At 44.6% G+C, this 25,278-nt stretch overlaps 1 protein-coding gene across 3 annotated transcripts in view; it reads left to right on the top strand.

Moving 5' to 3' along the window:
* Positions 1-25,278, top strand: part of DNAH11 (dynein axonemal heavy chain 11) — a 256,071-nt gene that overhangs the window by 224,966 nt on the left and 5,827 nt on the right. For all 3 annotated transcript variants that reach the window (XM_036010519.1, XM_036010518.1, XM_036010520.1), the window contains 8 exons: positions 560-682; positions 2,537-2,730; positions 3,886-4,034; positions 4,890-5,017; positions 8,740-8,967; positions 14,242-14,433; positions 17,138-17,257; positions 21,385-21,627. In XM_036010519.1, the coding sequence (XP_035866412.1) occupies positions 560-682; positions 2,537-2,730; positions 3,886-4,034; positions 4,890-5,017; positions 8,740-8,967; positions 14,242-14,433; positions 17,138-17,257; positions 21,385-21,627 (1,377 nt within the window). The remainder of the gene's footprint in view (positions 1-559; positions 683-2,536; positions 2,731-3,885; positions 4,035-4,889; positions 5,018-8,739; positions 8,968-14,241; positions 14,434-17,137; positions 17,258-21,384; positions 21,628-25,278) is intronic.

The following is a 25,278-nucleotide window of genomic DNA, read 5'->3' as shown; positions in this document are numbered from 1 at the left end:
TTTACCTGTTTAAGTTTGTAAGTTTTTTATGTGGAAATTAGGAATATTTCGTTTGTTCCCCCCCAAAATATTCTATGGTCTTTTTATCAATTCTGTAATCAGAATATCTAAAGTTTGTTCCATTATGTGATTCTCATATTATCTTGGACGTAACTCCTATACCAGGACTAACTCATAGTACTAGCTCTACTTTCTGTTTAGTAACTCAGTCCATTGTCATCTCAGGCTTTCTCCACTTGTATAGCAAATTTTAGGACAAGTTTGATCTAATAGCAGAAGACTAAATATGAAAGCATATTTCAAATATGTTGATAATAGGCATAATATTGGAATAAATCCAGCTTCATAATTAGTTGCTGTTAAATTTCTGATTAAAGTAACGAGATCAGGGGCATAACTTTTCCCTTATTTCAACTATAGAATGGATATATGTCTCCGGGAATTTTCAGAACACTCAGTTCTGCCTAGTTAATCATATCTATTGAGCCATGACTGCTTTCTGTGTCGTGATTTTGGTGTATAAACCAAATGACGCTCTTCAATTTTGTGTACTCTCAAGATTTTGTTGAGAAAGAAAGAGATAGACCCTGTCGAATTGGATTTCCTGCTCCGATTCACAATTGAACACACGTACCTGAGCCCCGTCGACTTCCTAACCACTCAGTCATGGAGTGCAATTAAGGTATGTTAGGAACATAGTTTTTCAACTTCTAAATCTTATTTCAATCTCAGTTCTCTCAAACATAGAAATGTAGTTTTAAAAATTGAAATGATATATGAGGTCTGTCTGAGAAAATGTCCAGCTGTTGTTAATACAACCAGAATGATTTGCACAATATCAATATAACCTGGCAGTCAAGGAGAGTGGACTGGAATGCACATGTGTGAACAATGATGACTTCACAATACTAGTCAGTGGGACTGTAGATGCTGTTGAGTGAGCATGTGTACTGTGTGACCATCGCATTCGAACTGACTGAGTAGAGCAACCAATCTGCATCAAATTTTGCATTAAACATTTCTCTGTGGAAACTATTCAGTAATCCAGAAGGCCATAACTATGGTGATTGGCAGCTTCATCATGACATCACACGTGCTCATGCATCATGTCTTGTGCAGGGGTTTTTGGCAAAACTTCAAATCACCCAGGTGACTCAGCACCCCTACAGCCCAGATTTGGTGCCCTGCAACCTCTAGCTTTCCCCAAAACTAAGATCACCTTTGAAAGGGAAGAGATTTCAGACCAGCAATGAGATTCAAGAAAGTATGATGGGGTAGCTGATGGCGACTGGGAGAACTGTATGAGCTCCCAAGGTGCTTACTTTGAAGGGGACTGAGGTGTCATTGTCCTATGTACAATGTTTCTTGTACATTGTATCTTCCTCAATAAATGTTTCTGTTTTTCATAGTACATGGATGGATACCTTCTAGACAAACCTCATATGGAATTTCATTATATAGCATATTTCTACAATTTCCAGAATGGAAATTGTAGAAATATGCTATATAATGTAATGTTTTGTAATTGATCTTTATTACTAAACTGACTAAATTTTTTGCTCTACTTTTTTAAAATTTATTTTTCAATTACAATTGGTTACACAATAGTATATTTGTTTCAGGTGTACAACTGTTTGATTTCTTACTTGAAAGGAAAGGAACTTCTGACCTATGTAATGGGCAGAAAAATTGTTAATGAATATGTATAGTGTTCAGGACCTTTGAAAAAAGTCAAGGAATATAAATAAACATTATTTGGATTTGTCTGAATCTAGTTTCTTTATTATTGTTTATTCTAATGCTCTGGAACTCTTTAAAGGTGCTCATCATAATGCTAAGCTCTACCCCACTCTTTTTTTCTAAGAAGGAACCATTTCCATGCATTGAAAATAACTATTTTATCCCTTATTTTATAGTATATTTAGATTTTTATTTTTTTAATATAATTTTTAATTAGAATTTATTTAGAATTATACTTTAGAATTATAAATTCAATTGCGTATCGGTCAGGGCCTCAGCAAAAAACAGATGGGGTTTTCAAAGAGGAGATTTAAAAAATGTTTAACAGAGAGTAGAGAATATTTTCATAGTATGGGAAGAAGAACAAGGGAATCAATGCAAGGATGCAGATGGAAAAAGGGAGGAAAAGGAGCCGTTACTAAACGACTGACAAATAAAGTTCTGGGAGAAAGCCAGCCTACAGGCGCTGCAGCATCCAGTAGGGGAACATGCCAAACTGTGTCACAAGAGGGGCCGAGCTGGGGGAGAAATAGCCTGACCTCTCTGTCCCCAGCCCCCTAGTCTCTCGTCATTGCCTCCTATTGGACAAACCCAACCAGGAGAGAGAACCAGGGAGCTCAGTCCAAGTGGTTCTTTGAGATCACCTTTCAGCAGGGCAGAGAAGGGTGCAGAGTAATCCAGGGAGGAATAAACACTGTCCGGCACAACTCGCTTATACAGGATCTGATGCACTCACAAACCTTTATTGCAGATGCCCGAGATTAACTACTCCTATCTGTCCCCTGTTCTGTCGCAGGCAATAGCCCTTATGGAAGAATTTCGAGGCATAGACCGAGATGTGGAAGGATCTGCCAAGCAGTGGAGGAAGTGGGTAGAATCCGAGTGTCCTGAAAAAGAAAAGTTACCGCAAGAATGGAAGAAGAAAAGTTTAATACAGAAGCTGATTATTTTGAGAGCACTGCGCCCTGACAGGATGACATATGCTCTCAGGTGGGGCAGCCGGCGTCTTTGGAAATGCGGGTTCACCTGGAGGAAACTTAGTCTTAGGGGCCAGGAGGATCTCTGCTGGAGGCATTTATGGTCCATGCTGGTGAGAAGTGATTCTGCTGAAGGGTGGGTATTGTACTCAATGCTGTTGTTAAAATTTGCCGAAGACGTTCAGGATGTCCTTCCTGAAAACCTGGATTCTGAAATCTGCGGGGGGACACAGGGAGCCAATGGAAATACTCCATGAAGAGAGAGTTCAGAGGCCAGGAACATGCATTATCCAAGTGTTCACTTCCATCATCTTTATCCCTGGGTGGCATTTTGGCTCCAGAGATTTTACATGTCAAACCAAAATGAATTCCTTTCGTGGAGACACTCATAGTCCCGTAACTTTGCAACCAGCGCAATTTAAAAGCAGGAAGCCCCATTTGCCTCTTGGTTCAAGTGTCCTTTTTCTTGGCCCTTTTAGCTTCCAAATGGTAATAGGCTGCTTAATTCACACAAGTCATTTTCTAATGTGAATGCACTAACCGAAGAGTTCGCAGCTTCCTCCCCTAGGGTGCCCCCCTTTCTTGAGTAGTATTCACGTGCCTCAGGTTTTTTTCCTTTGCTTTGTCTAGTTTCAGCCAATTTCCCCTTTGCAGCCGCCTCTGCTGAACCTGACTTTATGAGTTAATTCTGCTTAGTACAACTTACTCTCTGCTAAATCTGGTGCTGCTGGATCCCTGCTTAATTGAGCTTCCCTATGTTAGAAACACCCCAAAAGCATCTGTATATTCATGAGAAGCCCAGCAGGCTGGAAAATTGCACTGTGGCAAATCTAATGAACTGTTAATAAGTAATGGGGGGTCTGGCAGGCGGTTGGGGGGATACAAAGCCTTAGGCAGGCGGCTGATGGTACCGGAGCAGGGGGGTCTCAGTAGCCTACCCAAAGTGGAATGTAGGCTTCTGATTTACGTCGAAAGCAGAGAAGGATCTCACCAACACAACTGCATAAATCTGGTTGGATTCATCTTGTCATTCTAAGAGAACGTCGCATGTGAAAACACGTGCTTTGCTTTCCTCCTGTGCCTGTGGTTTAAGCCGATCCAAACTGCGACTCACTGCATGTCCGAAGCAAGCACTGATCATGCCCTTTTGCATTGTTGTTTCTCATAGGAATTTCGTGGAGGAGAAACTGGGTGCAAAGTATGTGGAGCGGACCAGACTGGACTTAGTTAAAGCCCTGGAAGAGAGCAGCCCAGCCACGCCTGTGTTCTTCATCCTGTCTCCAGGGGTAGATGCCCTCAAAGACCTCGAGGCTCTGGGTGAGTGGCCAGAGGGAGGTCTGCTGGCTCGCCCTCCCGCCTTCCTCCCAAGGCCCACCCACCCTTCCTTGCAGTTTACAGTTACCTTCGTTTCTTTTATTTTTTTCCCCATTTGTTGGAGACTGAGTGTATGGAAAATGTTAGACTAATAATACTGTACAGTCTGAAGAAATGTTGAAATGGCACATTCCTCTGGTTGGCATAATGCACGTTCCTTTTATACTGTTTTCCACCTTTTGACTGTATGAGGGCCAGAGGGCAATTTTCTCCATGCTCGTGTAATCTTGTGCCTCCTGTGACTAAATAATGGTCATTAGAGCAGGTCTATTCGATTGTGCAAGGCACTGTCGCTTTGTGCTTTGGATTACTATTCCCCGAGGCCCGTGCTGAGAGCACCAGGTTAATAGAGCTGTGACCCGACTGTGCTCAATTCAAGTGCGGCCTCGCAAGGTGAGAGGCTCCTGCATTTTCCCAATGAGCCGATCCCTTCAAAAAAAACGATGTGATATCTACCACATGTTGCTCCTTTTTATGAGGGAAATGCTTTGCGACTCCTGCAAGAGTTTATAAAGCTCAGTAACAATGCTTGCCATCTGTCAAAATGTCAAAGGCGTCATTACCGCAAAACCAGAGGACCTGATTTTCCTCCCGCCTCGCTAATGCTTGCAAGGAGGCAGCTGTGGAGAGCTCAAAATGCTGCTTGTTGAAATGACAGAGGTGTGGTTTGGGTTGTGCAGGAGAGTGACCTAGAAGGTAGAGAGGGGACCGCAGATGGACATCAGGCCACAGAGTTCCACACTATTCTCACCTCTCCCCGATGCACCTTTCCTCTCACCCTGTTGTATCGCCCCACAGGCAAAAGACTTGGGTTTACCATTGACTCGGGAAAATTCCACAACGTGTCTTTAGGACAAGGTCAGGAGACAGTGGCAGAAAGGGCACTGGAGAAGGCTTCCAACGGAGGACACTGGGTCATACTCCAAGTGAGTATTGCGTTTTCATGGACCTCACAGAGTGTGGACACAGGGGGCTGCCCAGCCCTTCCTTGCACATGACTCCTGGTGATCCAGAGAGTCCAACGGGCTTTGTCAGTGTTAGTGACAGCTCCCAAGGTGGCTAGGAGCTCTGCTGACAAGGATGGTTGTCATCTTTTGAGGGATTTTCTAGGCATTGTGCTCTAAAATTTAAAGTATTAGCAGGATCCCTATCATTCTCCTGACTTAGAGATCTCTGGAACACTCCGGTAGCGCTTTTGGACAAGCAGGCTTGTATAGAAGCCAACACCGCAGCCATGCTTGCTCTCATTTGCACCTTGCTTTAAAGGTTATGTATTATCTGCTCCAGCTCTGCCCTAAGTAGTTACGTAGCATTCTCTTTGTAAATGAAGAAAATTAAGATAGGCAACCTGATGTATCCCTTTTCAGGCTAGCATTATCTGGGTCCAAGAGTCTATAACCCAGTGTCCCCCACGTGGCTCCCTTGGCCAGGGATTGTAGCAAGAACCCGGCAACCGATAGAGCCCAGCCCAGCTTTAGGGGCACCTGGGAGCCAGGCTGCCGGACTCCTTCTGCAGGAAGACATGCCAGCTATGTCAGCAGGCCTGCGCATGGCCATTGGATCCACTGTACCTGGCTCCCACAGGTTCTCACGCATGTGTCAGATGCTTTACTAGGCAACTGTCAGGTTACGTCATCTCCAGGGATGCAAGATGATGTCATTCCCATCGTTCCCATTATAAAGATGAGACGGGGGAGGCTCAGAGAGATCTGGAGAGCCTCTGGGCCACAGAGCTGACACTTGAGTCCAGGCTTGTTGGGCAGCAAGTGACACTTTTCCACTAGCTGGCCCATGCGGCCACCCTCCTGTGGAGTCGTGACCTGGCCTCTTTAGTGTCTCCAGTATCCAAGGTGGATGCATTTTGCACTTCTGCTTGAAATAAATGAGCTCCCTGAGGTCTTCCAGCAGAACATAGTCTTCCAGAGAGTGCTGCCGGCTGCTCAGAGGAGACCTTTTGAGGTTGCTCGGGATGCTGTGTCCCCCCCTGGGGTTCCCAGAGCGAGGCAGCTGGCAGTGGAGGGTGTGTTTTTTTCAGAGATGGCAGTTGTTCCTCCAACAGTTGTGTAGACGCTGGGATCTTCCCTGCAAAGAAAGAGTTCTTTGAGAGTTCTCTAGCATCTAGCAGTTCAAAATGGCAAGAACCTAAGAGGGGTAATAGCATTCAAAGTAACATGTGTCTATTGTTTTTAGATCTGTGCAAAGCTGTCGGTGGCCTCCAAGAATGCAAGTTATAAGTTCCACCATTTAAAAAATCTCAAAAGATATTATTTTGTGAAGTATCTTCTTTGGGAAATCTGTCCTAGACCTTTGATTTTGGTTTTTAGTGGTAAGCCAGTAACTTAGAATGTAACTTGCTATTCCTCCCCACACACAGAATAATTGGAGAGGAGAGACTACCCCAGACTTTTGGTCGTCCCAGTTCCTGGGGGATTCTAGTACCTCTTTGATTGACAGTTAAAAGAAAAGCAAGAGTTTGAAGAAAGAGACCAAAAGGGGACCTTACTATATTGTTGGTAATTTATATTAACTTAAATGCTCAAATGTAGAGATATGATATGTATGCCCATAGTAATATGTTCTTGACCAAACTCTACAATGATCAAGGGCTATGATCAGATCTAGTCCCTCTAGGGATATTTGGCCAGCATTTTATCAAAAGCTGACGCTCTAGAGAAAACTGTTACAAAGGCGCAGGCTGACAGCTATCTCATCACAGATGGTTTGTGAATTAACATAATGGGTTTTAAAAATCATTTTTCGTGGGCAAAACACGGGCAGTTTTTAATATATGTGGATTGGCTCACACTATTGCACATGCCTTGCTGTCCTTGGGCAAATGGGTGCAAGAGTCTTACCAGTGTGGAAGCCAGCATCCTCGAGAAGGCCCCCAGGCAGAGCCCCCGAGTGTCCATGTGCGGTGGTGGCTCCCTGGGAGGTTTCCCGGGCCCCTGACTCCAGTGTCACCACCTAGAACATGTTTACATTTGTTTCAAGTGAACTTTTCAAGTGAGGGATTGTTGTAGTCCCTAAGATAGAGAATTGGGACATCCATGGTGGGCAAACGTAGGTTTACAGTCGTGATACAGATACTGCAATACTTAATAAATAATAGCACAAGCATTAACTCTGTGTGTTTTGCATGCTCATAACTGTAAGCTTACTTTTGCCCACCCCTGTGTTTGAGCTGGCAAAACAGGTTTTATTATTGTTTTGGTCTACTGACTTGTGTGAGGGACACAATTAGGTGTGAAAAGTACTCTCATTACAATCTAGTAGCAAGCATGTAGGAGAGGAAATTTAGGGAGAGCCCTCCCCTAGTGTATAAGTGTATAGTGTAGGGTTGCCCTACGCAAGTATCACAGATCGGGTGGCTTGATCAACAGAAGTGTAATTTCCTACAGTTCTGGAGGCTACAAGAGCGAGATCAAGGTGTCGGCAGGGCCAGTGTATTCTGAGGTCTCTCTCCCTGGTTTGTGAGTGGCTGTCTCCTCCCCATGTCTTCACATGGTCTTCCCTCTGTTTATGTGTCCTGATCGGCTCTTCTTATAAGGACACCAGCTGTATTGGGTTAAGGCCGACTCTCATGACTGCATTTAGCCTTACTGACCTCTTTAAAGACCCTGTTCCAACGGCAGTCACATTCAGGCCCTGAGGGTTAGGACTTCAACACATGGATTTTGGGGGGCATAATCCAGGTTGTGACACCTGCAATGTTCAATATTTGCCAAGGAGAAAAATAACCTCATCATAGGAACCCATGAATCGGCATGGGTCTTTTTACAACAAAACTGTTTCAAAGAAAGACGCCTGCACTACTGTTCTCATCCCTGTTTGCCTTCGCTCTCTGTATTTTTGCAGCCATTAAGATCATAAACACTTTCCTTTGCTGGAAATGAAGACACATACCGGGGGGTGAAGTCCCAGGCCCTGTACTGGCTTCTCAAAGCCAGGGCGCGTGTGAGGTGTGCCTCACTCTTCTCTCCCAGCACCGAGCTGTGCTCGGGGACTGCTTGGTATCAGAGGAGCAAATCTGTGAATCCTGAAACTGAAAATCAAAGTGGTGGTAGTGGTGACACTTTTTTCTTGCGTGATTTCTGACAGCTCTAGAATTTAAGAAAAATAACATGCATGATCAGAATACATGGAACATCTTTAAAAAGATCGATGGCTTTTCTGTTCAGCTAGCCTTTCATCCCTCACGTCCTTTCGAGTCCATAGTCTGATGAGCTGGAGTTGGAGTAGAGGAGGTGTCCATCAGAAATAATGAAGTGTGTGATCTGGTACATCTCTGGCCTTTAGTTTTTATACTCGATCAAACGAACCCATGTAAGTCTCAGTCACTGGGTTTGAACTGTAACAAAGAAGAGGATCAGGCAACCACATCTTGGAAGTAATGGGTGGGCAGTGGAAGCAGGTAGGTGTTGGAAGGAGGTCTGGGTCTACACAGACAGCCTGTGGTGAACTGGAGCACTCACTGTTTATCGTTCAATCCTGTTTTGTGCTGTTCTCCTAACATGATAATAAAAGAATATTTAAATCACAATTCTCTGAGTTTTCAACACACTGATACATTGGAAAATGTGGTAATCCTATAATTTAAGTAATATACTTGAGTTTCACGGGAGTTATAAATCATACCATCTTTCAGAATGTCCATTTGGTAGCCAAGTGGCTGGGAACCTTGGAGAAACTCATTGAAAGATTCAGCCAAGGAAGCCACAGAGACTACAGGGTCTTCATGAGCGCCGAGACTGCACCCACACCAAGTGAGCACATCATCCCTCAGGGACTCCTGGAAAATTCCATTAAGATCACTAATGAACCCCCCACGGGAATGCTGGCCAATTTACATGCCGCTCTCTACAACTTCAATCAGGTAAGGACACAGAGGGAGCCTGGTCTGACGCCGAAGGCAGGGCGTTCTCGCGAGACCACGGAAACATCGCCTGTTCATGCACCTTGTGCAGGGGGATGAGGTGAAATCTTGATGTGAGTGCGTGTGAGTGTGCACGCATGCTTGCTTACCTTTCTCTCTAGTACCCCCTGGGCCAATACCAAACCCATGTTATGAAGGAATTATTATAATTAGCTACCTAAGAATATAGTTTTGATAAATAACAGTTAATTACTTCATTAAATAATTGAGTAATTTGTAGCCTATATAAATACAGTAGACTGTGTAAACAGAAGGCACTCAAAAAATCTTGCTGAATCAATTACATATTTGCAGTATGCTTTTGTGGTGAACTGGGGTGGACATATATTTGATTTTTAATTGTCCCTCAATTTGTAGTTTCTGCCTGTTTGTGACATTCTCAAAGTTACTACAAAATAGGATCTTGTAGGTATATATTGAAATGGGATTTATCTAACTCCCTAAAGCAATCGTCTTTATTCATGAAAAGTGAGCATTTCACAAACAAATATGCTTCAGCCTAACTGTCCTTCCGCTTTCTTTTCTCTTTGGTGAGGACCCCTCTGATAATCTAATAAAACTCTGGACACTCTCCCCAGGGAGGTACACATTTAAAAACTGTGGTGCATGTAATCATAGGGATAAACAGCTTCCCCCAGAGCCTGTGAATGAAGTCCTTCTCCAGCCAAAAACCACCAGTTCTAGTTTATTTGTAAAAGTATCAGTTCTTTTCATTGCTATCTGAAAAACTACTTTTAGTAACTGAAGGTCACATGTATTGGAAAGATTCTGAAGAACTTCAAGGGGAATATTATTTCTTATCTAATGGAAAGAATCCTTTGAGATATTAAGACTGAATTTAATCACGAGTAGCAAAATCAAAGGTAATCAAAGTGATTCACTAAATGAATTTGCCATCAAACTTATTTTAGCCCAAATAAAACACACAAATAGAAACTTTCAAGAAAATAAAAAATTGTTAAGAGTCTTTTATGAATGCTGACATGTCATTACGTTAGAAAACAAGATGTGGTTTCTACTCAGACTATGAAATTCATGGGTGTGAGCCTGTGCCCTGGCTCCCTGTGAATTGGTTCCCAGCACCCTTCTATCAGTTAGAATCATGGTTGGCTATTGATGAAAAAAGTATTTTTAAAAAGCCGTGGCTTAAACAAGGTTAAAAGGTATTTCTGCCGTGTGGGATTTCTGGAAGCAGGTCATTTAGAGCTCATCTGTGTCACCACAAAGTAGTCAACAACCCAATTTCTTCCTGGGTTTCCTATTCCATCATCTCTGGGATGGGCCTGCCATGGCCTCAGGTGCCCATGAGAGTTCAGTCCCCAAATCCATGTTCCCAACAATAGGATGAAAGAAGGAACAAAGATGACAAAGGGCCCCAGCCAATGTTACTCAGTTGGTTGGGCATTGTCCCATGAAGCAAAAGGTCAGGGTTCAATTCCCAGTCAGCGCACATGCATGGGGTACAGCTCTGGTCCCCTGGGGCACATGCAACCAATCGATGCTTCTTGCCCTCTCTTTCTCCCTCACATTCCCTCTCTCTAAAGGCAAAAATAAAATATTTTTAAAAAAGATGACAAAAGGAACATGTTTGGTGTCTTTTAAAGATGCTTCCTACAAATTAATACACAATCCTTCTTTTATCTCATTGTTCAAACTTTGCATTAACCTAGCTGCAAGAGAGGCTGGGAAAAGTACATTTATCTTGGGCAGCCATAAGCTCAGCTAAAAGTCAATGAGGAGACATTTTAGGGCAGGCAATGATTGATCTGTGTGACAGATGACTTCCTTTCCCAAAATCCCCCTGAATCACCCTGGGCGTTCCGTGCTGCTGCTGTGACCCTATCTTGCTGAGGCCTGCGAGATACTCATTTGGGTTAGGTGAATGAATCCAGTCACTCCTGTTAACTCTCTTCTCAAATGAGAAAAGTACCCAAAGGATTTAGGCAAGTTAACTATTCTGTTTGAGTGTTTTTGTTTTGCATTCTTTAATTTTCAGATCCAATTAAATCTGTATTTTTAATCTCTCCCAAAATCAGAATTTATCTCCAAATTTTGACATGTCCTCATATTGAACACAGTTCATTTATTATTAGTTCTTTATTACCATCAGCATTGCAGAATGTTTATGTAAATACAATCACTTAGTGAACAAGCTGTAAAGAACTATTTTTTGGTAGGATGCTGTCCACATGTCTCTTTCAGCTCAATAGCATCTACCTCTTGAAGAAGAGTCATAAAGGAGTACTGTTTGGACTCCTTGCATCCCCAGAGAACCACATTTTTAAAGTAAAAATATAGAGTTCAGTCTCTGTAAGATTTGTAGCAAAAACAAATAACTATGAATGTGACAGTGGCATCTGTGTGCACACAACGCTTTCATGTGTTGATGCCTGTTCTCTGTTCCTAGTGTTGTTGGTATACTCCCTGATATTTATTTGCCCATGACTTGGTTTATAAAAATACGACTGACCTGAAATGTGGGATGTCAGGGTAGACTCATACTTTTTCTTAGGAAAGCCTGATTCATATATTCTTCCAATGGCACCATGAAATAGACATTGATTTGTGATTTCTTTAATCAGTGAGGATAAAACTAAGTCGGTTATGTGGAATATAGACGGAATTACTGTACTTAGTCATATGATTTCTCTTTCCTGCTTTCACAAGCTTGCCTTTTATTTGATGTTTAGCTGTAGAAAAGTTATTTTTAAGGATTGTATATGTCCAAACCCCATACGTTACCTAGAAATTGCCCGGTGACTTAGTTGGGTCTGCACTGTATGTGGCCTGGCCAATCCTAGAACTATATTTGTTGGCAGCTCTGGATTCTGATGAAAGAGATGCAGAAAGAAACTAAAACGCTCTTCTGGTCTTAGACCAGAGGACAATTCTGGTCTTGGTTTCAACGTGTACCAGAAGTCCCCTGGGAGACCAGCTCCGAACTCCCACCCCAAAGATGCTAAATAACTCTGCAGGTGGCCCAAGCCGTCAGATCCATCTTACATGTTGACTGGCTGTACTCTGACCATTTTAAAGGACAAGGCAGGAAGGTGCAGCTTTGGCCTTATCTTCTGCTGCTGCCCAACCTCAGCTGAAGGTTTTTGACTTTTCCTGTTTGCCTCACAGAACTGCCGCATCTGAAGATGGTAAAGTACTGCATTTAAGCCATATGTCAGATGGCAGTTTTAAATATATTTTTTTAAGATTTTATTTATTTATTTTTAGAGAGGGAAGGGAGGGAGGGGGAGAGAGAAAAGGAGAGAGAGAGAGAAACATCAATGTGCGGTTGCTGGGGGCCGTGGCCTGCAACCCAGGCATGTGCCCTGACTGGGAATTGAACCTGCGATGCTTTGGTTCTCAGCCCGCACTCAATCCACTGAGCTACACCAGCCAGGGCAGATGGCAATTTTTTAGCTTGAATTTTATAGCTGTTTGATGCGTGGGTCACTGGCCAGCAGTGATCACGGAACGCTGATCACTGAACGCTGCAGATGGCTCGATGAAACTCGAGAAAAAACATGCACAGAGACAGACCAGTTTCTGTGGAGAAGTAGGGATGCAATGGCTACCCCCTCTAGTGGGGAGCCTGCCGATTTACCGTCCAAACCTGTTTTTATTCGGCTCGTTTTGCATAATAATTCAAGTAAAGTACAGTATTCAATACAGTACTCAATAGAAGTAAGGAACAATAGATAACAAGGAACTCTGCGGGTCTATTTTGAGTCGGGGTCAAAGAGCTGTAAGACTTTGAGGAACAAACTAACTTCCTCTTTGGACCCTTCTCATTCAACTGAGAGCATTCTAAACAAAGAAGGTTTCACAGTAATTTACATATTCTTTCTTAGGCCTGATCACCCGGGGAATCCGCCCTTTTCAGCACAGAGCTGCACCACCCTGTCATTGTTTCAGGCTTAGGTGGAGCACGGGAACTAAGGCAACCAAGAGATAAGGAGATTTTCTCCCAGACGTTGAGAACTTAGGCTATGTCAAAGCCGAGGAGTGAGGGTCCATCACCCCCTTTTGCTGCAGCCCCCAAAGTCCTTTTTTGGGGGGGCCTCCCACGTGATTGTGCCTGTCTTAGGTTGTTCCCCCCTTGGGGAATCTCACCCGTCATTGGCTAACCGACCAAGCTTTGGGGTTCAGTTATGAATGAAGCCGCAGAAGCAGCACTCCTGCCAGGGAGATAAGCTTTTGTCTCCTTGCTGGCTTACGGTTCCAAGGGTGTTCCCTTAGCCTTAGCCTAGGCTGGGGTTTCAGCTTCTGATACCAGTCAGGGCAGTTCCCAACAGCTGTTGGGGCCATAACCATATCAGATAGTCATACCAGGGCTCTGCTTTCCATCTAAATTTTCAAAAGTTATACAGATCTAGTCTATTGGACATATATATATATTTTTTAATCTTCCATATGCCATTCTATCATCCCAATGGTGAATTTTGCTTCTAGTTCATTGGAAGGAAACCATTTGTTGTGGTGGTTACATTAGTTAAGGGTCAGCACAAAATTATAGTGATTCAAACCAGGTATTTTCTCTCATACGTAATTGGCAGGTCTGTTCCCTGGGATCAGCCACACGCCGAAACTGACGGGTGCCTCTGCTATACCTAACGATGGCTTCTGTGATTGTCCAGTCGTCATCATTTTAGCCCACAGAAAAAGGAAAAGAGTGACAATCAGGGCAAAACAATTTAAGTAAATAACTAAGTTAGACACATCGTTTCTGCTCAAATTCTGTTGGCAAAAACTTGGTTCTAGAGCGCGTCTGGCTTCAAGGGTGACTGGGAAATGGTCTTTTGGTGGGTGGCCATGTGCCCAGAGAATCTGTATCACTATGAAACCAGGGACAACGAGTATAATGAAACTAAGATGGTGTCCTTTCATCATCCAGTTTCTGCAAGGACAATTTTGCAGGATGAAACAATGTCACACAGTATTCCTGCTAGTTGAAATGCCTTTGTCTCATTTTCTAGTGAACTTCGAAGCATTCAGAAGAATAAGTAAAGCAAAATAAAAGTGTTCCTCTTAAATCAGCAGACGGGCAAATGCCCAATAGTCTCCCCCGGTGCTCTGGGAGGACAGGCAGCCCTGCTGAAAACTGTGCGCCAGCTCCCTTCTAGGTCTCCCCCGTCATCCTCCACAGGACCACCGAAAGCTCAGACCCTTGTGCTCAGACACCATACAGACAAGTGACGAAACGTCTTTCTTTCCTCCCAGGATACCCTCGAAGTGTGCTCCAAGGAGCAGGAGTTTAAAGGCATCCTCTTCGCCCTGTGCTATTTCCACGCCTGCGTGGCTGGGAGACTGAGGTTCGGCCCCCAGGGCTGGAGCCGCAGCTACCCCTTCAGCCCCGGAGACCTCACCATCTGTGCCGACGTCCTCTACAACTACTTAGAGGCGAACCCTCACGTAAGAGCCGGTGGTGGTCGGGCAACCTCTTCCAGGGAGTGGCCGACTCTGTCCGTCTTTGGGCGCTATCAGAGTGGACCACCATCTCTCTGTGGAAGCTGTTATAAAACGGCTGACACTCTGTCTCCGTCGTCGGCCAAGTGTGAAAATAGACCAGATCAGAGGCTTCCTCCGAGTGGATGCTGGAACTTCCTAAGATAGGTCAAAACAGTTCTACACCAGCAGCTTCGTGCACCAAAAAAAAAAAAATGTCCTTCATTATGTTAACAAAAACAGTGGTTTACATGTGCATAGATGCCAGATTCATTAGGCAGGTAATGAAGCATTTGCACAAATGTAATTACATACAGCAATTCTGACAGTTCATAACACTGCATTAATAATCACTACAATTAGTCCTGATGATGGAAGCAATTTACAGCGCGTCACCAGGATAAATAATGGTGCATTTCCTGCATATGTCATTATTATGTATTAGGCATGCCACCTTGTTGTGACTTTCTCAGTAATGTTCCCCTTGATTTGAAGGTAAAGGTAGATGAATGATTTTATTGCGCAGGTAAAATGTGTTTTGCAGATGGGAACGGCAGTGCTTCATCAAGTACATTTGTGTAAACTCTTATAAACTCAATGATTGGATTTCAAAAAGGAATCATTTGTAAGAATTTTCTGGCTTGGTTCTCATACGGGGGACTTTTTTTCCGTTAAGTTAAATTCGAGATCTATTTGTCAAAACCAACCAGGTGCTGTGCTTTTAGGCCACAATTTCTGTAAAGGGCCTTTAAAATAACTCATCCATTTTTCTGTGTTTAAGGGACTGTTTATGTTCTCTGGGTAACCGTGGTACAATTTTTGTTAGCAGAGTTTTCTCAAGCTTCAAAGGTGACTTGACGGCCATCAGAATGTACTCACATGTACTTGGTACAGGACACGGGCGTGTCCTCCCAAGAAACACACTTCGAATGAGTGGTGTCCAAAACCAATGGCCTTATTATAGTATGCGATCATCAATATTCAATAGCCATCATTTTTTAAATCTATAATATTAAAAAGTAGAGCTGCATATATATACCTTGAGCATGTTTTGGCCCTTCTAAAAATCATACTTTCTGTTGATCTTAGCATATTTTGCTTTAAACATTGCACAGACAACTGACTATTATATTAGTTCTCAGCAGAAAAGAAAATGGACCACTTGACATTTTCATTCTAGTCCTTCCTAAGTGTCCCGTGAGGCTGACCAACAGTTTGGTCCTGTGTCCGCTGAATCTTGTGCACGATTGAGGCAGAAATGAAGGGGAGAAAGAGAGGAGGTGACGTGTGTGTTCCTCTCCAGCTCTGGCATCCTGAGACTGGGCAGCACCCTGTGGCCTTTGAATCCCGTCCCCCCTCCCTGCCTCCCGCCCCTGCCCTGCCCCGAGTTGTTCCAGATCAGCACAGCCTTAGGTGTTCAGCATACTCACCTGTCTCTCAGATGTCCTGACCTCAATCCTTCGCTACACATCACCAGGCAGGTTACAAGGATTGGTGAATTAAGTTAGAGAATCGCTTATTAAAAAGGACAGATCCCCCCTCGCTGATTAAAATCTTGAGGGAGATACATATCAGATGGTGAGCTGTAGACCAGCCATAAATTAAAGGTGACCAGAATAAGAAATAAAATGAGGAAGTCTTTGTTGACAGCACCCTCGGCTCTCTAGGGAGGTTGTCCGCGGGGCTGTGGAGAGCAAGAGTGCGGGTGCCGTGTAGCCACTTCTTTTTTATTTTTCATTCACCTCAAACCAGCTGAGAAGAAAGGTGCATTTGAGGTGCATTTATTCACATTCACCCAGACTCGGAGCGAGCACGTTGGACTAGCTGAAGCCATTTTACTTGCTCTGTCACATCACGCCACAAAGGAAGGCTGTAATTAAGTTTTTACTTGAACTGCTGGGAGGCGGTGTATTGCCCCCGAGGGTATAAAGGTTCCTGTCTGAAAAGGCTTCATCACAAACTGGCATGTTTTGCAAACCCAGAGGAAGCTAAAGGGTGGCAAAGAGAGACTTCAAATGCTGCTAAGCCAAACAAAGAGGAGATAGAGTGATTTCTGGAGTAAGACGTGATGCGGTCATCAGTTACCGCTCTCCGACTGTTGGGCAGGCCGGGCAGGCGGTAGGTAACACGGGCCCTCGGGTCTGTCTGTGGCAAGTGGATTTGTTTGCGTGAACTTTTGGAAGTTGAAGGACTTCAGAATATACTCCAGATTCAAACTGTGTGGGTTTTCTTTTCCCAAATCAGACCATGAAAACATGCCATACCTCCAAGGCCCTGGGAACCAATTCCCTCTCGTGATTTTTGGCTGAGATTTTGAATGTGTGAGCTCTCCCTGCATGACATGCTCTAGGACTAAGTCAGTTTGCTTTGAAATCTGCATGAAAAGCTCGTTGTTAGTGACTGGTCACTGCATGTATGAACGCACTGAAAATGCTTGTCTCAAGGAAGTCGATGCAGAAGCCCAGGCGCTTTCTGAATTTCTTTGTACAAGGCCAGTGCTCTGAGCCCTGCACTATGGAGCCTGTGCCTCTTTTAGATGCTCCCGTTGGTGGGGGCTTGGGGGTCATGGGGGTAGAGGGGCTTGTGGAGAGGCACGTGCCTCCCGCCCAGCCAGCCCTCTGAAGCAGATGCCCGGGGCCCGGAAGTGAACATTCGCGTGGCTTCCCCCCAGGTCCCGTGGGAAGACCTCCGGTACCTCTTTGGTGAGATCATGTATGGGGGCCACATCACCGACGACTGGGATCGCAAACTGTGCCGGGTGTATTTGGAAGAATTCATGAATCCATCTCTGGTAAGACATATTTAAACATTCTTTTCACTGGGGAGAAAATTCTGGTAAGAACTTTTAAAATATCGTTATATGAATAGTTCTTTTTAAAAAGGTTTTATTTATTTATTTTTAGAGAGAAGGGAAGGGAGGGAGAAAGAGATGGAAAGAAAGATCAATGCGTGGTTGCCTTTCAGGTGTCCCCCACTGGGGACCTGGCCAGCAACCCAGGCATGTGCTCTGACTGGGAATTGAACAAGCGACCCTTTGGTTCACAGGCCAGCACTCAATCCACTGAGCCATGCCAACCAGGGCTATATTAATAATTCTTAAGTGTTATTGAGTTTTCTTGGCTTTCTGTGAGTACATTCTGGTCCACCTTCAAGGGTGCTGGAAATCCGTTTAAAATGCAAAGCTGTGGGCTGCATCCCAGGCGTATAGGATCAGAATCTGCACTTTGACAAGCCCACCCAGGTGATTTCTGTGCACGTGGGAGAGTGCCCAGGTGAGGGCCTCTCACATACACTGACTCGAGGTCTTTGGGGTCACCGAGTGAGGTTGCAGGACTGACACTGTCACTCCATCGATGTGAGAGGAACATCAATCGGTCGCCTCCTGACCAGGTGTGGATCCTGCAACTTTGGTATGGAACCTGACAACACTCCAACCAACTTAGTCTCCTGGCCAGGGCACTGTTGCCCCATTGTACAGACAAAAAAAAATTGCCCCAGGTCACTCCATTGTCATGGGCAGGAGCTCTAGCAAGAATACAGGTGCATTGATTTCGATTTGAGGACACTGAAATTAATAGTGTGCAGTTATTCCCTGTCACAGGAACCATGGACTCCTCTACATTTTAATCACTAACTTCTAACTAAATACTCGCTCAAGAAAAATGTGGAGACTTGAGAACTCAGTTCTTCCTTCTGTAAGGATGGGGAGGAGCAGCCCTGCGCTGGAGCTGAAAGGGACCGGGCGCCCTCTGCCCATTGCCCGTCTTCCCCTCTCTGCAGACCAAGTGCCCACGTGGTTCACGGCGAGGGCTGTCTTTTCTGGCAAAAGGATTCCCGTGTTTGTCCGTGTTGAAGTAGCCAAGTGGTGGCCACACTTTTCTCGTGCTCTCTCTGTCTGAAAAGGTTGCCTGGCTCATGGCCAAGGCATGGTTATTTCTTGGAAACCCAGGGTGCCCTGCACCACGGCCTCTCCACGCCCAGTCGGACAGCCTCCTGTGTGCAGTTTCTCTGAGGATTCCATAAAACAGTACATAGCCTTGATCGCCTTCCTCAAGTCCCCCTTGAGACGTAACATAATGGTGTATCAGAAAACATAGTGTAGTACAGTCTAATACAGAAAATTGGGGACTTTTCTTTACTACTTTTAATAATGTTAAACAATGCAGAGGAGCAAATGCCTTCCTGCCATGTGATTATTACTTGTTTCATTCGATTGTGAGTCTCCTCATCTCTCCTGAGTTCTAAATGAGCAGAATCTCACAGGTCAGGAAGACTCTTTCCACTGAGCACCATTGTATGTCACTCCTCGGAAGAGGTTTGGGAGCAGGTTACCATGGAGACGGGGAAGCTAAACAGTGGTGGTGCATGACCTTTAAAGAGGCTGATTTCTCCGAGTGATGGTGGAGGTCAGGGGCAGAGCGAGAAGCTAGTATGAGCCTCAGTCTACTGACAAAGAGATTGAAACTCAGATAAACTGTCACTTTTGAGGCCACCCAACTATCCATGGGTGGGAACTGAGCCAACTCTGTCTAGCTATAAACCTTAAGCCTTTTCCTTTGTGTTGGCGTATTCCTGAGCTTTGCTCACTGCCTAACATGCAAATGGCACCCCTCACATGTGTGTAAAGACTGCCTGGGTGTCCTTCCAGAAAGCGTGGCCCATGGACCTCCCAGCAGCATCGTATGACTGTGCATTCAAATGTCCAGCTCCCGCCACATCTGCACTGCGGCCTCTTTTATTTTTTTTTTTAAGATTTTATTTATTTATTTTTAGAGAGGGAAGGGAGAGAGAAAGAGAGGGAGAAACATCAATGTGCGGTTGCTGGGGGCCATGGCCTGCAACCCAGGCATGTGCCCTGACTGGGAATCGAACTGGTGATGCCTGGTTTGCAGCCCTCTCTCAATCCATGGAGCTACGCCAGCCAGGGCACACTGTGGCCTATTTAAGCAGTTCCACTCTTTGGCTAGTTTCTGTGCTTGAAACCAGCTTTAACTGTTTGTCTTTATTGAAGGACAGTTAACAATGGCTCTTCAAATTTTGCAGCCATTTAGTGAACACTAACAGGGAAGGCCCAAGTCCCCGTTGGTAGGAAATGAAGTTTGGTTTAAAATGGTTATTCCAACTTGTGGTTTTATTATCCATATTTTGTGCCCACATTTGTATTTTGGCTAATGTGTCCATCAGAGGCTAATAAGATGAGTCTAAATATCCTTCATGGTTTTGTTTGCTCACCCTGAGCAGGTGAAGTTTAAATTTTGATTATTCTGATCCTTAAGTGGGAAAGAAAAGAAAATGTGGATAAGTGATTAAAACAAACCATGGTGACTGCTGGTGAAGGCAGTCCAGGTTGCTCTGTCCTTGGGTCAGGGTTTCTGTTTCTGGCACCACAAGAGGCTAAATTGGAAAATCCTCCCAGGACAAAATCAAACCAGAAGTGCTGACTCAGACATTTAAAATGCCTTTTGGAATTCACGGACAGCAACTGCGCATCGTGTCTAAGGACATAGGCTCCTGGGGAATCTGGGATTGCAGGTTGGAGAAGGAAGGAGCAAACTCACTGCTCACAGATGCCCTGATTGTGGAGAAAATCCCTCACTAGACTGAATTCCTTAAGGAGTAGGCTGTATGAATCTTTCAAACTTCCAAGGCCTGTTTGGGTTATACTAGATGACCGTGCGTATTACTGAATAAGAGTTTGTGGGATCAGTACATACTATTGAGTAAGATTCTGTGAATATCCACTTTGTCTTGGGGTGATGGTGAAGGGACCAGGTGGCATAACAGACACCATGACAGAAAGAACCCCCAATTTAGGAAAATGATTGAGAAAATCTAGGCATAGAATAGCTACATTTTGTTGGCTGTAGCTTTTTTTTTAAAAAATTGCATCCCCTTATACATTTAAAAGTTCATTAGATAGAACTTACAGCCAGACAGACTAGGAAAATGAAAACAGTGTAACGGCCCCAGGGAACTTAAAGAACAATCAGAAAAAAAAATCTGAGATCATACTAGAAAATTCTAAGTGCTTGATTGATTCTCTGTTTCTAGCAGCTCAGAGACTCGGGCCCAGAAATGCTTTCGTTACATTTTGGAAAGCTACATTCCCACACCCCACGTGCCTCTCCAGGAAGTGTCTGCCCCTGCCCCCACCCCCGCCGTAATGAAGCGGACGGGCATGGTGAATTACTACTACTGCAGCCTGTCATTCATTTCACAGCTCTGCACGGAGCGCCGGCGTGTGCCAGCAACTGCCCCAGGGTCTGTGGGTCTTCAGGTGAACAACACGGACTTTGCTGCGTAGCTCAAAGTCATGGGCAGGTGGCACTGATCTGACTCCTAGTATATACTGCTCTTTAAATATTACTTAGACACACATTTTTCAATATATGCACATACAACCATGCATGTTTGTAGAATTTGTATGTAACATGATCTGAGGCGGTACTGTGGAAAGTCTGTACACTGGGAAAGCATAGCCTATGGAGTCACACCGGAATGCATTCGGAATTAAGATTAAAATCAAACATCTGCCTGGGCACGTTAACGCTCTCTCGATTTCTCTCTGCAAAAGGGGATGTTTGGGAGAATCAAGGACTTCAAGCCTGTGACAGGGTGACCGATAAACAGGGTGGTGCAGAGCCTGTTCGTTTCCTGTGTGTGCATGTTTCCCGTTGCCCCACGCAAACTGCAGACCAGCTCTTCTTAGGGGGAGGCTTCAGGTGCATTCTTGGGACTCCTCTTAGAGTCAGCCTGGTGCCACACTCAGAGCAAACGATGGGTTATGAGAGGGTCGTGAAACATTTGAGAGAGCTTGCTACCTGCCAGGGCTGCTTGCCAGCATTCTCAAAGTGTTCAGTAAGCAAAGATCGATGCCTGTTTAGTTCGGAATAACTGATTTTTCCCTTGTGGTTGGAGATCGAAGATGAACTGATGCTGGCACCAGGCTTTGCAGCCCCGCCGAATCTGGACTATGCAGGCTACCACCAGTATGTAGAGGAGATGCTTCCTCCAGAGAGCCCAGCGCTGTACGGCCTGCACCCAAACGCGGAGATAGAGTTCCTGACAGTGACGACCAACACCCTCTTCAGAACTTTGCTGGAGATGCAGCCCAGCAATGCGCTCGTCAGTGAGGAGCTGGGCCAGTCCACAGAAGACAAGGTACAGGGTCTTTCTTGTCTTCACTGTTGAGGTATAACATATCTACAGTGCCATGTACTAACCTTAAGTGTACAACCCAGTGGAGTTTTACCTTTGTGTATACCCATATATCCACCCAGGTCAGGGTACAGAATATTTCCAGTACCCCAGAAGGATACTCATGCCCCTTACTGGTCAATATACCCTCCCCCCTCCAGCCCAAAGGCTGCCTTGCTGTCCTTGCTCTATCACCAGAGATTGGCTTTGTCTGTGTTTGAACGTCAGGTGAGTACACACCACCAAACAGTTATACACCCATTTACGTCGGGCCCCTTCCATTCCACGTATGCATGTGGGGTTCACCCAGGCCGTGCAGACAGCACGTAGTTCATTCTGTTTAGTGCTCTGTCATGTGAGTATGCGCTTCCTTAACCTATGGGGGATGGAAGTTTGGGTTGTTTCTAGTTTTTTCACCATTGTATATATCACAGCCATGAACAGTCTTGCATTGTCTTTTGTCAGTAGACAGAGGTAACTCCCACAGGTAACCACTCATAATAGTCATACTCAGAAACAGAACTGCTGGACCAAAGAATATAATGTCAACACACTAACCATCAGATCTAATTCTAGTAAGGTCCCAGGAATTCTCAGTATTATTTCTTTAAAATTTTCTCTTTTTTTAATATATTTTATTGATTATGCTATTACAGTTGTCCCATTTTCCCCCCTTCACTCCCCTCCACCCTGTATACCCTCTCCCACCCATATCCCCCCTTTAGTCATGTCCATGTGTCATACTTATAAGTTCTTTAGCTTCTATATTTTCCATACTCTTCTTACCCTCCCCCTATCTATTTTCAACCTACAATCTATGCTACTTATTCTCTGTACCTTTTCTCCCTCTCCCCTCCTCCCACTCCCCTGTTGCTAACCCTCCATGTGATCTCCATTTCTGTGGTTCTGTTCCTGTTCTAGTTGTTTGCGTAGTTTCTTTTGGTTTTGCTTTAGGTGTGATTGTTAATAATTGTGTTTGCTGTCCTTTTACTACACATGTTTTTTCTTTATCTTCTTTTCTTAGATAATTCCCTTTAATGTTTCATAAAATAAGGGCTTGGTGATGATGAACTCCTTTAACTTGACCTTATCTGAGAAGCACTTTATCTGCCCTTCCATTCTAAATGAGAGCTTTGCTGGATAGAGCAATCTGGGATGTAGGTCCTTGTCTTTCATGACTTGGAATATTTCTTTCCAACCCCTTCTTGCCTGTCAGGTCTCTTTTGAGAAATCAGCTGACAGTCTGATGGGAACTCCTTTGTAGGTTACTGTCCCCTTATCTCTTGCTGCTTTTAGGATTCTCTCCTTCATTTTTACCTTGGCTAATGTAATTATGATGTGCCTTGGTGTGTTTCTTCTTGGGTCCAACTTCTTTGGGGCTCTCTGAGCTTCCTGGATTTCCTGGAAGTCTATTTCCTTTGCCAGAATGGGGAATTTCTCCTTTATTATTTGTTCAAATACGTGCTCAATCTGTTGCTTTTCCTTTTCCCCTTCTGGTACCCCTATAATTCAGATGTTGGAACGTTTCAAGATGTCCTGGAGGTTCCTAAGCTTCTCCTCATTTTTTTGAATTCTTATTTCTTCATTCTTTCCTGTTTGTCTTTTTTTTTCTTCCTTCTGGTCCACTCTATTGTTTTGAGTCCCAGTTTCCTTCCCATCACTATAGGTTTTCCGTGCATCTTCCTTCATCTCTTTTATGTAACCTGCATTTTTCATGTAATTTGCACCCAAAATCAACCAATTCCTTGAGCTTCCCGATCACCAGTGTTTTGAACTGTGCATCTGATAGGTTAGCTATTTCTTGGTCACTCAAAAGGATGAGTTCTGGGGCACTGATGTGTTCTTCTATTTGAGCCATCTCTCTCTCTCTTTTTTTTTTTTTTTGGTCTGGTTGCTCCTGTTACGCTGAGGGGCGGAGCCTTAGGTGTTCACCGGGGCTGGGCACCCCAGTCGCCAGATTGTGACGTTGTATGTGGGGGCCGGGGCGGGAGGGAACAATGGCGGCAGCCCCACTCTCCTGGGATCTCAGTGCCTTCCCTGGGACCCTGGGTTGCACGCTCCGCCCTGGTCCACAATCACCGCCTCACTGGGTCCGCCAGTGACCACCTGCGTACTCAGGGTCCACCCACTGCGATCTTGCGCGTCCCGGACGGCTTACGCGCTCCCGGTTGCCTTAGGCGCCCAGCTCTCCCCACACTCTGCGCACTGCGACCTGCACTCGTCTCCACCCCTCCTACCGGTCTGGATGTACGGGTCTACTCAACTTCTTGGCTGTCCGACTTCCATTCAGATAAATTCTCTGTCAGTTCTGTGTGTTATTCTGCTCTAAATTGTTGTTGTTCTAATCTTGGTTGTGCATGAAGGTACGGTGCGTCCACCTATGCCTCCATCTTGCCGGAAGTCCCCCTATTTCTTTAAAATTTTCAATTATTTCTTGAAATAAGGCCATTTGTTGAGAAACTCATTTGTAATTTACTTATTGATTGATTTTTATAGAGAAAGGGGAGGGAGGAAGAGAAACATCAATTTGTTGTCTCACTTACTTATCCATTCATTGGTTGCTTCTTGTATGTGCCCTGACTGGGGATTGAACCCACAGCCTTGGTGTATGGAGTGGTGCTATGACCAACTGAACTACCTGGCCAGGATCAAAACTTGTTTGTAATTTAGAAACTGTAGAATTTGTTGTAAGGTGTCCTATATACTAACATCTTCCCTATGTGAATGTTAGGGGTTTTTTCAAAGAAGATTAACATCCCTGTCTGGTGTAACTCAGTGGACTGAGTGTGGGCCTGTGAACCAAAGGGTTGCCGGTTCAATTCCCAGTCAGGGCACATGCCAGGGTTGTGGGCCAGGTCCCCAGTGGGGGCCACGTGAGAGGCAACCACACATTGATGTTTCTCTCCCTCTCTTTCTCCCTGCCTTCCCCCCGTCTCTAAAATAAATAAATAAAATATTTTTTTTTAAAAAATAAAAGATTAACAAGGTAAAAATTCATCCATTTGAGAAAAGCTATTGCTGTGACCAGAAGCAGAGAGAGGTGGGTGAGGTTTCCATCTAGCTTTCGGATTTCAGTCCTTCCAACGAGAAAGCTGATCATTAAGCCAGAAAATACAGAACAAATGAGGTAAAGATGCCCCAACACCCTAAACAGGCAAACATTTTGTAGCAACAACCACCTAGCAGGTGCTTTGCAAGGCTCTAAGGAGAGCACCCTGAGTAGTGTCGGGATCCCTGTTTCCAAGATGAGCTTCCGTGACACCCCAAGGCCAAACAGCTGGAGAGAGCCAATGAAGGAAACCAAGTTTTAGCTGATGCCAAAAGCCGTTCTTTTACCTGCCTTCTCTACTACACTGTTTTGTACTCCTTACCGCTGTTGTAAGTAAGTTTAAGACTTCAGGGCCTGACAATTGACCCGCCAGGGTGCTAAAGCACCTTGCAAACCACAGACAGTAGTCCGAGAAAGCAAGGAACGAGGGAAAGACGTCTGAGGCTAAAGACAGCGACACTCCTCAGTCTTGGGTGCTTGTTGGTTTTCCACCGCTCAGGGGAACCGCTTAGATAGAACAAATATGCGCATCGGAGAGCCATGCGCATATTCCTGTCTCTGCTGTG

Source organism: Phyllostomus discolor, chromosome 10 (assembly GCF_004126475.2).
Source record: "Phyllostomus discolor isolate MPI-MPIP mPhyDis1 chromosome 10, mPhyDis1.pri.v3, whole genome shotgun sequence".
Taxonomy (NCBI): domain Eukaryota; kingdom Metazoa; phylum Chordata; class Mammalia; order Chiroptera; family Phyllostomidae; genus Phyllostomus; species Phyllostomus discolor.
The sequence above is the reverse complement of the archived record's forward strand: the minus strand, read 5'-3'. Positions and strand labels throughout refer to the sequence as shown.